The following is a 16,335-nucleotide window of genomic DNA, read 5'->3' on the forward strand; positions in this document are numbered from 1 at the left end:
CTCAGTGACAGGAGCCCTGACCTGGGAAGACTAGGAACGACCCAGGCTGTGCGGGAAGAAAGAGGCTGTGGAAGAAGGAAGTAATTAGATCGTTTCTTCCAGGCTGTTTCTTCCGCTTTCCCCCTGCTGCTGGAACTGGGTAGCAAATGAGCTGCCATAGTCCTACGCACCCCCCACCACCCCATCATCTCCAAGTACAAGGTCCTTTGTGCCACCCAGGCTCAGAAAAGCCCAAGTGACCTTCCTGCATTAGAAAATGAGAATTCTCAGGAGACGAACAGAAATGCGGGTGGAAAATGACTGAAATTACTGGGTATCAGGGGAGATGATGACCCGGGCGAGAAAGAAGACGTGGGGGGAGGACAGGGTAAAAGTGTCTGCGACTCAGTAATGACATGATGCGGAGCTGTTTGCTTATTTTTTTTCCTGGCTTTTACTCCAAATGAGCAGTTCTGGCTGTCACACAGTGCAGGGCAAAGTATAAATCCAGCATTCATAATGGAGGCCCCCAGGGTGATGGTGTGATGAAGAGAGACTGGTTAGGAAAGCTGAAAGGGAGAGGACAGAGGTGGGTGAGAGGAGAGAGGCAAGCCAACTGAAGCGACAGAAGGGGACAGGGCACAATAGGTCTGCGGGGGAGGAGCTGGCCAAGCCAGGTTTGGCTTTATTCTGTGAGGTGACGTAATGGGCCAACATGTCAGTATCCCACAGCTTCCAGAAGAGATGCTCATGAGCTTGATACCTTAAGAGTAAAAAAAAAAAAAAATTCCTGTCTCACAGTCTGTAGCCAGAAAATCAAGCCTCAGGTGTCAGCAGGAACCATGATGTTTCTGGAGTCCCGGAGGATCTCTCCTACCCTTTGCATAGGAATGGCTCCAGGTATTCCTTGGTGTGTGCTGCAGTGCACAGGGCCACTCCTGTGTTCTATCACAGCTTTGCCCTCTGGCTGCTTTCTGTTTTCCTTCCTCTGGAGGAGGGAGGATGCGAACCCAAATCCCCTTTCCATTTGGGCCATAGAGATACCTCAGCTTTAAGTGCTGGGAAGCAGTGGGGCTGTCTGAGGGCATGGAAAATGTACTGGAAGTGGGGCATCACATGGACTGATACATTAACTCAACTTTCCACAGGACTGTCAACTATCCCCTTTGCTCAATAGAGATACCTGAGCCTCAGTGAGGACCAAAGACTGCCAGCCCTTTAAGTGCTGGGAAGTGGTGGGGCTGTCTGAGGGCATGGAAAAACATACCGGAAGTGGGGCATCACATGGACTGATATATTAACTCAACTTTCCACAGGACTGTCAACTGTCTGGCTCAGGCCCTGGGTTTGGGGGCAATCCTCACTTGTAGGGATTTCTCTCTCACTTTCATTCCTCATCTGGTCTCCCAAATTCTACCCACAAATGACCAGCCGCCGTGGTTGAACCAGGAAGACTGTGTTATGTGTAATAAGACAGCACAGAATGACAGATGCTTCCTAATTCCGCTTCCCTGAAGTGACCGTAGTAAAGCCTGCCTGGGGTCTGTGGAGCAAGTAGAAAGGTAGGCAGAGAGAAGAGGGTTTTGTGAGCTGGAATTTGAGTCTGTCTTAGGTACTCTTCTGTTACTGTGATAAAAATACTCTGCCCAGAAGGAATGGTTTATTTCGGCTGACGGCTCAAGATGCCTCCCATCATGGCAGGGAGGTAAAGCCAGTGGGAGCTTGAAGCAGCTGGTCAAATTATATCCATAGTCAGGAAGAAGAGCAATGAGTGCACGCGCAGCTGACTTCTCCAGTTACACAGTCCAGGACTCTGGCTGTGGACTGCTCCCACCCACAGTGGGAAGGTCTTCTTACTTCAACTAGTGGACTCAAGAAAATCTCCCACAGAAATCTCTTCTCCCAGGCGAGTCTAAATTCTGTCAACTTGACATTTAGCTCTAACCACCCTCAAACACCTTGTTTTCTTTGTGATGTTGGGCACATTGTTTAACCTTTTTGTTTTTGGGGATCTCTCATAAAAGTGAAACAACTATGCTAGTTACCCAGGAGAAAGTAGAGGTGGGACATTGCAGTCACTTAGCATGCCCCCCCCCATTTGTGTGGCGGTCAGAAGACTGCTGTGGGATAATGCTCTTGTAAAGATTCGTCACTCATATTGGTTTAATAAAATGCTGATTGACCAGTAGTCAGGTAGGAAGTATAGGTGGGGCAACCAGACTAGGAGAATTCTGGGAAGTGGAAAGGCAGAGACACAGTCACCAGTCAAACACAGAGGAAGCAAGGTGAGAATGCCTCACTGAGAAAAGGTACCAAGTCACGTGGGTAAACATAGACAAGAACTCTGGGTTAATTTAAGTTGTAAGAGCTAGTTAGTAATAAGCCTGAGCTGATAGGACAAACCATTTATAATTAACATAAGTCTCTGTGTGTTTCTTTGGGAGTGAACTGCTGCAGGACTGGGTGGGACAGAAACTTCTATCTACTAAAGACAACTTGGAATAGTTGGTTCTCTCTTCCCTTATGGGCCCTGGGATCAAAGTCAGATTGGCAGGCTTGGCAGCAAAATGCCTATACCTAAACATGGGCCCTAAATAGTCATGTCAGTGGTCTAACCACATTACTTCCTGTTTCTCTTCTGGGAGAACCACTCTCTAAATGTATGCTCAAAGACAGGGAGTTCAAAGCCAGCTCTTTGAGGTGGGAGGTATGGCGCCCTGGCCAGCCTTCCTTTGGCATTCTTTGTTTTCACACTGAAATTCACATGGAGAGGGTGGTGCGCTTCTCAGCTTGCTTGTCTCTGCTTCTGCCCCACTGTGATTATTTCTTCTTAAAGATCATCTAGGAAGATGACAACTAAAACTAGGCTCTGGACCACACCTGTGATCCCAACTGCTTAGAAGGCTGAGGCAGGAGAATTGCTTGAGCCGAGGATTTCAACACAGTGAGGACCCCACACCCACCCATCACAAAAAGAAAAAGAAAAAAAAGGGAGGATAGAATTGCCAACTAAGCACAGAGCCAGTGCTGGCTGCAGGCTTCATTCTGCCGCGGGCCTGCGTTAGGATTGTGGCTTAGCCGCTCAGGTCGTGCTTTGAATCCGTGCACCTGCATTCATCTCAGCTAGGATTCCCTAATATTCACTACAAAGCCTTGCCAAAATAACTATTGCTAGCATCCAGTGAAGTCTTGTGGCTGCCTAAAAATGAGACTAGGGCGAGGTACCGGGGACACCAGGCCTGGCTGCTTTGCTGCAGAACCCAGTATTTATTGCTCCTCCTCCTTCTGGACACTAGGGGACGTTGTCCTCTTCTCCTCCATCCTCCTCCTCATCTTCCTGCCTCCTCCTCCCTCTTCTGCATCCTTCTCTTCTTCTGTTTCTTCTCTTCTCAGCATACGGCCATTGTTCTGTGTAGCTGGTGAGCTGGGCCATGAGAAACACAGCTGAGTAGGGCTACGGGATTTCTTCCAGGCCCTCTTCAGCTGTCCTCGGGCAGTAGCAGGACCTGGGAGGCCTTTAGCAGTGACTGTGACATCTCACCCTGCTGCAGTGTTTTCCTGGAGACTTGGTTGCCTGGCAAGCACACAGTAGGACCATGGTTCTCCTGGGACTAGGTTTCTTCATCCTCAATGTAGAAATGAGAGTATCTCCTCCCTCACAGGTGGCTGAAAGGAATTATAAATCAATAATGTGATTGCTTAGCATATGGTTGAATGTCAAGGGTAATATAAATGCTTAATTTCATTTATTTTAGTAGTAGTTCAGTGGCTGTATGATGTTGCTGTGGAAACCATAACTCCTGAATTTCTTGACACTTATCAGTGTTATTGTTTTAAAATGAAATTTTACATTTAAATCCTGTGATTTTTTCCCCCCTTGAAACAGGATCTAACTACATAGTCTTAGGTGGCCTGGAGCTGGTTATGTAGACCAGTCTGGCTTTGAGTTTGAAGATATATGTCTGCCTCTGCCTCCCAAGTGCTAGGATTAAAGGCAGGTCCTACCATGCCTGGATAATTTTGACCTTTTAATGTTGGAAAAGTAATAAGAAGAACTAGAACTTGATCCACCTCTGGTATGGGAAGTCCTTCTGTATATGTGTTGCTTTTATTGGTTAATGAATCAAGTTGCTTTGGCCTACAGCAGAGCAGAATAGGGATAGGTGGGGAAACTGAACAATGCTGGGAGAAAGTAGGCGGAGTCAGGGAGAGCCATGTAGCTGCTAAACCACGAGCCTCGTGGTAAAATACAAAATAATAGGAAAGGGGTTAATTTAAGATACAAGAGCTAGCTAGCAATATGCTTAAATGATTGACCAAGCAGTGTTGTAATTAATACAGTTTCTGTGTGATTCTTTCAGGTCTGGGCAGCCGGGAACGAACAAGCAGCCTTAGCTGACACACCTCAGCCTTCTTGGCCTTGTCAAAGAAACTGTGCTTTGCTTGCTGCCCATGTGCACACACACTTCCATGTGCACACACACTCATGAACACTCACACATATATAACACACACTTATGAACACTCTCTCACACACATAACACACACGAACACTCTCACACACATTCACCCCCTCCCATGCACAGTCCAAATAAATAAGTGTAAAAAGGAAGAAAGAAACTTGTAAGAATTGCCAGTGTTCCCCCACCCAGGAGCATCCAGTTAGTAATTCTTTTTTTTTCTTACTGGATGTCTCTCATCCATCCATGAATGCATATAGCAATCACTGACTTTTTCTGTCCTCCCTCCTTTGCTCTACCCATCCATCCACCCACTCACCCACTCCTGCACACAGTTTTAATTCACCGGTTGAGTGGGGCACACGAGAGTTGATCAGCACTGTGGACCTTCCAGGGCAGAGTCTGAGTAGAGAAGACTTGGTGGTGGTGGAGATGGCACAGCAGACTGAGATGTGACAGCAGATGTGTGTGGCTCTGAGATAGGTGGGGTGTGATCATAGGTGTGCTTGCTGTGGTGGGAGGACCACAGGCCCCTCCTGCTGGTTCCTGGCTCACAGAGCACACAATAAAGGGGGTGAGCAGCAACAGCACTATTTAGAAGCACTGACCTTGGTCCTAAGCCCTACTTGGAGCAATTCCTAGGCTCTGCTACTCCCTACACGCCCCTCTAGGTCCCTAGCAGGTCCTCAGGTGACTCCCTCCTCCTTCCTTGTGGTCCTGGAAGCTATCTACTTCCTGTTTACACATCCTTCTTCCTCATGTCCTTGGGTGACATTTCCTGCCTGCTTGCCTGTGTCTCTGTCCAGCTCCCTATGGCTGGCTCTCCTGGTTCTCATTTGCACAGCCTGATCTCCCACTCTTACATCTGCTGAGACTCACGTGGCCAAGCTGGAGACAGCTGCACTCCCTCCCCTCGGCCTCCTGACCACAACGAGCTTATTCTGCAATTCCTTATAGAAATCACAACTTTTAATTAATCACACATTCTCAGTTTTTTTTTTAAAGGACTCTTCTATTCTTAACAGAAGCCAGCCAGTGTCTTGACACCTTTCCCAGAGCTGGGGTTTAGACTCCCAAGATCCCCATGAAGATAACATCCATGGGACTGGGGCTGGACATTCTGAAGTTCCTGGCCACACAGGTCAATTCTGACACTCTTGCTTCAGAGGAACAAGCAACTGGGTTATTATCTTTCCTGAATGAAACACACCACCTCCCTTATCTCTCTTACTTATTTTAAGAATCTGGAAATCATTCAGGCCCCTCTGTTCATCCCTTTCATGTGATGGAGTGGAGGTAGCTCTTAAACTGTCCCTTCTTCCTAGTTCTTTTTTCCTTTCCCACCTCACTAAAAACAGCATCACAACAAAACTTTCCTCGGCTGTGTTTGCATGTGAAGTTCATTCTCTTTCATGTGCCCCCTGCAACATTTTCTTTGGTTAATGTACTGAGTGATGCCGCCATCGTGACAAATAGGTCCTGGAACCTCTCCATTGTCCCGGTTAGACATCTCATGCCTACTTTACAGTCTGTCTCCATTCCCTTCCCAAGTCCCAAGCAACACCATGCTACTCTGACTTTGTAAGTTAGCCCTCTCTGAACGTTTTAGACAATGGAGTCATACAGCATGTGACCTCTTCTTCCTGGTTGCATTCACGAGGCTCCACAATCTTATGGTTCACCAGTGCCACAGCATCTATGATTCTTCATTCATTTTAATTGCCAGATTGATATTCAATTGTATGACTGTGTCACGGTCTGTTCATCAGGTGAGGGCATTGCAGGTGTTTCCATCTTTGGCTACTCATGCACAATGCTGCCTAGAACTTCTGTGGACAAATAAAACAAAGACAAACTTTTAGGGGCGGGTACTGGAGTGGATACTTAGTGGAGCTGATGGACATATAATAATTTTGCATCTAGCTTCTTGAAAAACGGTCAAGCTGTTTTCCAAAGTGGTCTCACTATTTAATTCCCATCAGACAGCCCAAGTGTTCTCGTCAGTCCACAGTCTTGCCCATGCTGCCCTTGACTGTCTCTTGGATAATGGTTGCTTTAGTGTGAAGCCTAGCTCATGGTGGCTTTGGTGTCTCCTTTTCTGAGTGGCAATAATGCTGAGTGTCTCCACACGCTTAGGAGCCCGTCTTTGGGTTAGGTTGCTTTCTAACCACCAAATTGGAACCTCCCCACTTTCATTCCCTACTATTTCCCAATCCAAAGTGCCTTTTAAAACACTACCAGCTCAAAGGGATGCTGTGTCCTCAACATAGACTCTCACTTACTCAAACCCCCTTAGTTTTCCATTGCCTAAAGTTAAAACTGCTGAACTCAATGTTTGAAATATGGGCTCCATTTTGTCCCTCTATATTCCCGTGGGTATATAGGAAAATGGCTTGGCAGGGGTCTCCCTTTTGTTTCTTTCTGGGTGTTGATTTCTTGCCTGAAGTCTTCCCTGTGGATTTTTTAATCCCCGAGCTTACAAGGCTGAAAGCCACCATCCCCATCCATTTTTCATGACCCCCTTCACTGAGAATGTCACTTCCTCTGGTATCCTCTATCTTAAATGAGATTTGTTTGTTCTACAGGCGGATGTTCTGGTCTGTCAGCCGCATAGTGAGTTCATTTTATTCTGTATCTTGAACTGAAGCCTTTCTGTTTCTTTAATTTCCTTCCTTCCCTCCCTCCCTCCCTTCCTCCCTCCCTCCCTCCCTCCCTCCCTCCTTCCTTCTCTATCTTCCTCCCTTTCGCACTTCTGCTTCCTTCTAACATGGCCTCAGGTTCATATGTAGCCAGGCCGACCCTGAATCCCTAGTCCTCCTGCCATCGCCTTCCAAGTGCAGGTGTTGCAAGCACGCCCCACACTGACGTCAGGGCTTCCTTACTGCAAACAGAGACACATGGGATGCTGTGGTACTTTTTCCTGTGCTCCTCAGTGGCACAGCCCAAGGTTGCCAGATTCCAGCACCCGAGGTTGGCAGGCTGAGCCCTCACTGCCCCACCTCTCTTTACTCTTTTAGACAGCCATACGGCATTTGCTCATAGACCTTCTTCCTCTCCTGAATCTGAATTTGGGGCTGAAGTCAAGGCTTGGAATAGGGCTGGGAGTATACCTCAGGGGTAGGACACTTGCTTAACTCAGGAAAACCTAGGTTCCATCCCAAGAACTGGAGGAAATGAAAAGATTTGGAATTTAGCACAAAAGGAACTTCTAAGAATAAAATAATTAACTATTGAAACAGTATTCTAAGAGTGGAAAGCCTTCTTAGGCTCACAAGATAACGATTCTTCTCTCCCACTACAGTAGTGACCAAACACACAAATTAAAATCAGTTTGGCAGCCCACACATGATCATATGGTCCCAGAACACCAGTCGATCATATGCAAATATTGTCTGCATATTCATCAAGATGCCACACGGACAGTGGAAGCTGCTTTAATTATCTTTCAAGGAGAAACCCAGCCGCCGCTGGCACGCGCACTCTGCTGGCTCTGCTGGCATCTTGCTGCCTGGACTGATATGGAAATTAGTTCAAAGGAAAGATATTAAAAAGGAGTGGAATCTGTTATAGTCTGTGTGCTGTGTAGCAATTAGGAGTTGCAGGGCTGATTTGGGGTTTTTATTTCTGACTTGTACTTTTAGACTCTCAAAAATGCCATGGCATCGTATATTTTGACTATAAATTTTATGAGCCATTCATCTTTGAGATATAAACAAAAGAGACGCTAAATTGGATGCTCTGAAATATAAAAGCCCATGAAGCATTCCCAAAGAAGTTATGTGCATATGATAATTAAACGGGAAGGAAGGTGGATTACGAATTTCATTCTTATTCTGAGAGTGGACTTGAATTCTTGTAGTTGTATTTTGTGGTCACAGAGGGACCAGAGACACTGCTTCTCACCCAAAGGTAGCAATGGAATCAATTAATTATTATTCATAGGAGTTTTGGGCTGTTATAAGCTAAAATGTGATTTTATCCCTAAAATAAGGGTATTTAAAAACAAGTCAAGTCCTGAAGAACCAACGTCCTCGACTGTGAAGAAGTGAGAAACATCCCGTCCCCTTCAACTCTTCTCCTTTGCAAATGTTTGTGTTCATTGGGATTCTTTAATTTAATAGAAAATAAAATTATAGCTAGTCTCCACAGGCTGCACATCATAGACAAACCCCTTGAAACTATGTAACAATCTCGGCTGGTGTGTGGCTCAGTGGTAGAGCCCTTGTCCGGTGTGTGTGAGGCCTCGGTTTCACTTCCAGCACAAGGGACGGGGGAGCATGGAAACCCGGAACAGAGTCAGCCACGGGAAGCTGCCTCGGAGACTGCATTAAGTTTCCTTATGATCTTTAACCGGGTTAAAGCATCCTTGAGCCCTGAGACAGAGAAGGTCTCCAAAAGGTCCAGAAAAAGTGACGTGCAGATGGTGACAGAGCTGGGCAGAGGTTTTACCTGCTACAGGGAAGTTGAGCTCAGTGTCAAGTTCAAGACGCTTGGAAAGCTTGTAGGGCTCTCAGCAGAAACCCCAGAAGGACCACATTTTAGGGACGAAGAACAAGCAGCGGTACAAAGAGCTGTTTTCATTATGTGTAAGGGAAACAATGAAATAGAACTACCCTAACGAAGGAGGGGTAGAATGGAATTATTCTGTTAGAGTATTTAAACAAAACACACAAATTTAAATGGCTATGCATGCATACGCACACGCACGCATGAACACTCACGCACGCATGCGCATGAACATGCACAGAGGACATGTCCTCCAGAGTGGCTGAACAGTGGAAGCAAGAGCTAGTGAACTTAATAAGAGAACAACTGAGACAATGTGACCTAAAGTTAGCTAAGGTGAGTCAGTAACTCGTGTGTCACGACCACGGAGCATAACAACAACACGCACATTATTGGAGTCCAGGAAGAACAGAATGGGGCAGTAAAAGGATTTGAATAATTAGTGGCTGAAATGGAAATGTCCCAAATTGGGGGGAAATTTTTGTAGATGAACTTTGTGATCAATTGAATAAAAAATGTCCCCCCAAAGCTCATGTATTTGAATACTTGATCCCTAGTTGGTGGCGCCCTTTGGGAAGGTTACAGAGCCATTAGGAGGTGAACCTTGCTGGAGACAGGACTTCACTGGGGTGGGCTTTGAGGGCTTATAGCCGGCTAGACTATTTTCTCTCTTTCTCTGCTTCCTGTGTATGAATGAAATGTGGGTTGTCAGTCTCATGCCACCTGTCTCCCCTGCCTGTTGCCAGCCTTCCCCCTGAGGATGTACTCTAAGCCTCTGGAACGATGAGCCAACATGATCCCCCTTCTTTCTGAAGTCGCCTTTGTGGGGTATTCTAACACAGCAGCAGAAAAGTGACTAATACTGACTGTCAGGTTCCAGAAATCCAGCAAACCCCGAGCAGGAAGAACACAGATCATATCCAGGAGTATCCCGAGACAAGAAGATAGAAAGAAAAAGGAACCCATGCCATCCATGATAGTGGCAGCTCACCTCTAACCAGAAAGAAGGCAGAGGACCATTCTAAAGGGCCAAAAGAAAAGCCCCGGAGAGAATTCTATATCCAGTTAATCAAGTCCTTAAACAGAGAGGTAAGGTAGATAAGTAGACCCAGAGACAATTTGTTGCCACGAGTTCTTTGCTACAAGAATTGCTAAAGGAGGGGCTGGAGAGGTGGGTTGCTGGCTGCTCTCGCAGAAGTCGTTGGTCCAGTTCCCAGCACCCACAGGGCAGTTCACAATCCGCAGCTCCAGTTCTGGTAACTGTGGTCTTTGCAGGTACCAGGTGTGCACACACACACACGCACGCACGCATGCACACACACACACACACGCACGCACGCACACACGCACGCACGCACACACACACACACACACACTGGCCAGACATACACACACACACCACCCACCTACCCCCTCATCCCCCCCCCATCCTGGCCACACCCCTCAACACAAACACACACACACTGGTCCACATGCACGCACACACACAGACACCCTGGCCACACACACACATCCTGGCCACACACACACTGACCCACATGCACACATACACACGCACACACATACACACACACTGGCCCACACGTGCACGCGCACGCACACACACACCGGCCACACACCCCAGACACACATACACACACACATCCTGGCCATACACACACTGCCCCCCCCCCACTGGCACAACCACTTCTACACAGAAAATGAAAACAAGTAAATTTTAAAAAAGAAAGAAATGCTAAGGGAAGTTCGTTCTCCAGGCTAAAAGAAAGGAATTCAATTGGAATTTTAGTTCGTGGGGTGGGGAGAATCCAGACATGCAAAAACTAGGTCAATACATTAAAAAAACCCCATATTTTCCCTAGTTTCATGGAAAGACAGATTTGTCAAAACATAAACGATCATATTGTGGATTTTACAATGTGTATATTTAAATCATCAGCCCGAAGGACAGAGGTAAAATGGAAATGGCCTGCTGAAGTGTACATTTTAGTGAATTCTGCAATGTTACCCCTGAACAGCCCGCGCTAAGTCAGAAATTCATATGAGTCATTAGAGCTAGAAACCCAGTCAAGGGATGAGAGAATATGAAGACATTATTCAATTAACAAGAAAGGCAAGCGGGAGGGAGGAATGTAAGACAGCAAAATAGGAAACAGACCCATGCGAACAGTAACAGGAAACCCAAAACCCATGTTAAGCCAAACACAAAAGACATACGGATTCTGTAGACAAAAAATTCAAGATCAATCAAAACTGATCTGTGGTGATGGGAAATCGGTACAGCGAGTGCTAATGGTTAACGGGGGTGGGGGACTGCCTGGGAAGGGGTGAATTTTTTTCATTGAGAAGAATTTACATCTTAATTGGGTACTCATGAAATTTTACACTAAAAATTTACGCATTTCACTGTATGTAGATTTTACATCAACTCTCTTGAGGGGACCGCCAGCTTTAAAATTTTACCAACAGAGGGCGCTCCGAGCCCATCAAACACGTGGTGGGCCGCAGATACTTTGGGACGCACATCAGATCTACACTGGGCTCATCATTCTACAGGGCGAACCGCGCTGCTCCGCGATGGCTCTCACCCCCCGCCCTCGTCGATACCCCACCTTTCCCACTCGGGGCTTCATGGGCTCGTCCATTTCACCTGGCCACATGCTGCTTTGGGGCTGATAAGCCGCGCGTAGCTAATGGCGACGATATTTTCCGCGGCACCCAGGCAGAATACAGATGTGGCTACAGCCGGCATGTGCTGCCTGGAGGCTACCTGTCCCCCTAAGGTCCTCTGCAGATATGATCGCGTTGAAATTGGAAGTAGGAACGTAATGGAAACTTCCACAATTTCTCAACATCTTCATTTTGACCTTTTCGCCTTGCTTTGAAGGCTGTGAAATATCCCGGGCGCACTGGCTGCAGAGGGTGGGGGGCGGGGGTGGCGGCACCTTGGAGGCACCGAAGATTCCAGTAGGAAGACAAGATGGGGGCGTTTCCCCAGGGTCCCAGCACCCCAATTGCTGTTTTCTGCCCCCCCCCTTCCTTGCTTATCCATGTTTCAGAAGGAAGACAGATTAAGAAAGCCCGAAATGTCCCCCTGCCCCCACCTAGCCCAAGGCCAGGTCTTTCCGGGGTGCCGGGATGCCATTACACCACACGTGATCTCCGCGCCCGGCTGGTCCTGCAGGAGGCGTCTCGCGGGGTGTTAATTAAAGGTCACAACAAAATAGACCTGCCGGATCACCAGAAGAAATGTCCTCCCGGGAAATGAAAAATGACACCCCGGAGCAGCCACGTGTGGAGCCCGGCGTACACCGGCTTCCTAAGCTCCGGGGCGCTACGCGGGGTGGGGGGCGGGAATCAGACAGAGGGCGACAGCTGGGTGCTCTGGAGATCTCACAGATCCCTATGCTCGCAGGCTAACGCGCAAGGGGACGAGGGGACTGATCCCAACCCGGAGGCCCTGGCAGCTCGCGCCACACCCCCTCTCGTGGCCCGCGCAGTCCTCCCGCGCGTGTGCGGTGCCGCCAATCCCTCAGTTTCCCCAGTCCGGCAGCTGCGCGCTGGGTCCCTGGTTCACCTGTGCGGGTCTCGAGAGGTTTCCCCCATCACTAACAGGGGTTTGGGCCAGAGGGCGGGCGGGGGCTGAAGGCTCCCGGTGCCCAGGCCGGGGTCCGAGGAAGAAGGAACCCCTGGCCGGCTGGGGCTGAGAGGGCGATTCAAGGAAAGGTTTGCCAAGCAGGTCTGGGAGAACAAAGGGCGGGGGGTTGGCCCCGGCCTGTTTGCGGACTTGTTTGTGACTCAATCCGTTTTGCACGGCGTTTCAAAGGCAGACCTGCACGCCTTGCCAGGAGAGACCAGCCCCCGGGGGGGCGGGGAGGCGGGGAAGCTCCCGCGCCGCATTTCCGCGCAGCTCTACCGGCTTGGAGCTGCAGGCTCGCACGGCGGGTAGCACCGGAGCCCCCGGCCGCGGGCCCCTCGCCAGCAACTTCCCCCCCGGAGCCAGATTTACGACCCCACCCCCGCCCCGGCTGCGCCTGGCGATACCAGGCCCGAGCGCCGCGCCGTAAATGGATCGCGGCGGGCGCGGCGGCGGCGGTCGGGCGGGCTCCGAGGCGGCAGGTTCGCGGTCCCCTAGGCTCCGCGCTGAGCCCGGGTGCACACGCGCGTCCTGATCGCGGGCTGCTCGCCGGCCGCGCACAGCCGCCCTCTCCCTGCCCTGCGCGCAACTGTCAGGAGAAAACGGGCCGGCGCATATTGGCTCGGCGACACGCCGAGGCTCCTCCCCGAGTCTGGATCCTTATATTTTGGGAGAATTTCTTTGAACTCAGTTAGCGAGCTCGGGGAAGGAGGCAAGTTCCCACCGCCGGCTCGGCTCGGCGAGGGCTCGCCCACCTTCCCTGCAGCCGCCTTGCGCCCTCGCCATCGTCCTCCCTCACGGCCCAGCTGGAGGAGAACGCGCTGGCCGGGCGAAGGAAAATGCCAGCGATCTGGATGTGGCGGTGAAGAGAGGACGCGTGGCTAGAGGAGGCAGAGAGATGAGGAAACCCATTATTTGAGAACCACCAGGCGCTCCAACCCTTCCTGCAAATTGGTGCTATCACTTCTGGGGTCCATTTGCTTTTTCTCTTCCCAACCCACCATTAAGAAATCTTGACTTGAGGACCAACCCCTACCACGAGGGGGGACGCTTTCTGGGTTGGCAAACCTTTTGGATGTAGCCTTGTGGGAACATTTAGACCCTTTCCTCTGGAAGAGCCACCATGAATTCGGTAGCTGGAAATAAAGAGAGGCTTGCGGTCTCCACCAGGGGCAAGAAATACGGGGTAAGTTGTGGCGGCGTCCACGCGGAGATGCGTTCCCAGGGACCCATTGGGGCGGGTGTCCTCCGCTGCCCGGGAACCGCCGGCGGGCTCACGGCCCCCAGCTCTCGGGTGGCACTGGCGTCTCCACCGGTGGGGCCGTGCATGCATGGAGGTGGGTCTGCGGCCCGCCTGGCTCTGGGAATTTCTTTGGTCCCGGTTCCTCCCTTTCCCTGCACCGGTAACTTTTGTAGTATTGGAGGCAGAGTTAAACCGAAGGGAAGCGTTTCCCAGGAATCCCTCTGCGGTTCCCTGGGCTCGCTGCCCGGGAGCGGGGAGCCCCTTTCATTTACCGGCGGGACCCGGAGCGCTATTCTCCGAATGAGTAAATACCTAGAAGTCACAGTCACCCACCCCTTGGATATGATGTTCCAGGACCGTGCATCTAGGACTTGCTGGGGGCGGGTACCGGATTTGAAAGAGCGGAGCTTTGGATTTTTGGGTGTTCTCGCAGAAACCGAAGGACACCCAAACACCCCAAGCCCTTCTACTGACTCCTGGAGGAATGGAGGAGAACCTGCGCGCGGTCACCCTGGGGAGGGTGCGTGGGGCAGGACTCGCCTAAGGACAGGTCACTTGAGGGATGGAGCTAGATGGAGGGCAGGTTCGCAGCAGTGCAGGCAGGACGGCTGCCCCCAGCCCTCCAGGCTCAGCTCGGGGACCGGTGACCCAGCAGGGCCTGACGTTGCCTGTCTCTCCGGCAGGTGAATGAAGTGTGCTCGCCCACCAAGCCCGCCGCGCCCTTCTCCCCCGAGAGCTGGTACCGCAAGGCGTACGAGGAGTCTCGCGCAGGGAGCCGGCCCACCCCCGAGGGCGCGGGTTCTGCGCTCGGCTCGTCCGGTACCCCGTCTCCGGGCTCGGGCACCTCGTCCCCGAGCTCCTTCACTGGCTCCCCGGGTCCCGCATCTCCGGGCATCGGTACCAGCTCGCCGGGCTCCCTGGGCGGCTCACCGGGCTTTGGCACTGGATCTCCAGGCTCGGGCAGCGGCGGCGGCTCCTCCCCCGGCTCAGACCGCGGCGTCTGGTGCGAGAACTGCAACGCCCGCTTGGTGGAGCTGAAGAGGCAGGCTCTCAAGCTGCTGCTGCCGGGACCCCTCCCGGGCAAGGTGAGCCACTGAGGAGTGCTTTGCGGGGAGCTGCGCCCCACTCTATGATGCTGCCTCGGGGTGTCCTGGTGTAAGGTTCCGCACCTGGCCTGGTGGCACAGGGGGATGCTCCCAGCGGGTTTGCCCTGCTGTTCTCCCTACCCTCCTCTGCCATCCTGCAGCAGCTTCTCAAATGGGGCGGTAAGAGTTGAGGGTTCCCGTAGTGGCCTGTTTGTGGTGGCTCTACCTTCTAAGCACCACAGAAACACTTTTTCCAAAGCCGGCATTTTTCTCTTAACACTCCTTGTGTCTACGTGAGGAGGATTAAGAAGTGGCTTGCTGTAAGAGCCAAGATGTATCCTGACCTGCTCCTGGGCTCATTTAATAAGCACATTGGTTCTTCCATAGCAACCCTGTCTGCGTGGTGTGACGGGCCCGGAGCCCCCAGAGTGGGACACAATGCAGTGGTATTTGCACAGTTGGGTCCAAGTACTATCACATGATAATATTTACTCTTCCACTTCAAAGGGTTTTTATCAGTGGTTAGAGAGACACATCAAGAAAACAGTGGATTGCTGTGGAGGCTGACAACACTGCTTAATGGCATTTTCAGGGTTTTTTTTTCTGTGACTTTCTGAAATAAAATATTGTGTGATTTCGAATAGCGGAGTTTAGGAGTAACCGCATCCGCTTGCTTCATCTGCTTATCCAGATACACACATGGATGTTTTCTACACCAGGGTTCAATTACACAGACACCCACAGACTGTTGTAAAATTTAAAATGTGAAAAAGCACCCCCAGGAGAATTGGTTTTCTGAATCTAGAAATTATCTCAAGAATAATTAACTCTGGGTTCTTTGGCATTTTTGTAGTTCCGCCGTTAATCTTCCAGGACACCCCAAGAGTAAATCTCAGGATGAGACGCCTTTCTCAGTCTTGCATGCCACACTGCCCCGATTTAACGCCTTTCCCCATCCACAGACTTATTTGCTATTTCATCAATATTCCTTGATTTCCTGCTCACTTCAAAGTTGAAGACAGCAGGTCCACGTGGAGGCCATCGTTGTGCACACGGAGTTCATCCTCTGACGGACTCACAGCCCACCGTCGATTCACATCTGTGCTGAGCGTTGTGAAGAACGGGGTGTAGAACAGGGTGGGAGAGACTCTGGTGCTTGAGGTGATGGTGTCTGATATTTGTAATCCTAGTAAGTCACAGGCCACCAAAATTATCTGAGCATTCTTGAGGGCGCATGCTCACAAGGGGCTCTTTGTGTTGTTCGAACACTCCTCTTGGGCAAAGCAAAGAAGCACCAACTCTTGTCCTGAAAAGGGAAGGGGTGAAGGGGCACGGACAGGAAGAAACAAAGATTGAAGCGTAACTGCATGCTTGGTGATTTACGGGGTTGTGTGATAGACTCGGCCTCCGGTTCTGCTGAAGCCA

At 50.3% G+C, this 16,335-nt stretch overlaps 2 protein-coding genes across 2 annotated transcripts in view; both read left to right on the top strand.

The window, feature by feature from the left end:
* Positions 1-4,610, top strand: part of Efcab2 (EF-hand calcium binding domain 2) — a 111,276-nt gene extending 106,666 nt beyond the window's left edge. Inside the window, exon 7 of the mRNA XM_041635401.1 lies at positions 4,341-4,610. Within this exon, the coding sequence (XP_041491335.1) occupies positions 4,341-4,378 (38 nt within the window). The 3' untranslated portion in view covers positions 4,379-4,610. The remainder of the gene's footprint in view (positions 1-4,340) is intronic.
* A 9,030-nt stretch (positions 4,611-13,640) lies between these two features.
* Positions 13,641-15,996, top strand: LOC121435888 (kinesin-like protein KIF26B). The gene is made up of 3 exons (XM_041635436.1): positions 13,641-13,768; positions 14,509-14,910; positions 15,873-15,996. Exons 1-3 carry the CDS (start codon positions 13,706-13,708, stop codon positions 15,924-15,926), a joined length of 519 nt encoding a protein of 172 aa, XP_041491370.1. The 5' UTR covers positions 13,641-13,705; the 3' UTR covers positions 15,927-15,996.
* The last annotated feature ends 339 nt before the right edge of the window (positions 15,997-16,335 follow it).

Source organism: Microtus oregoni, unplaced genomic scaffold, assembly GCF_018167655.1.
Source record: "Microtus oregoni isolate MIOR12 unplaced genomic scaffold, Mior012 000047F_ref0000412, whole genome shotgun sequence".
NCBI lineage: Eukaryota > Metazoa > Chordata > Mammalia > Rodentia > Cricetidae > Microtus > Microtus oregoni.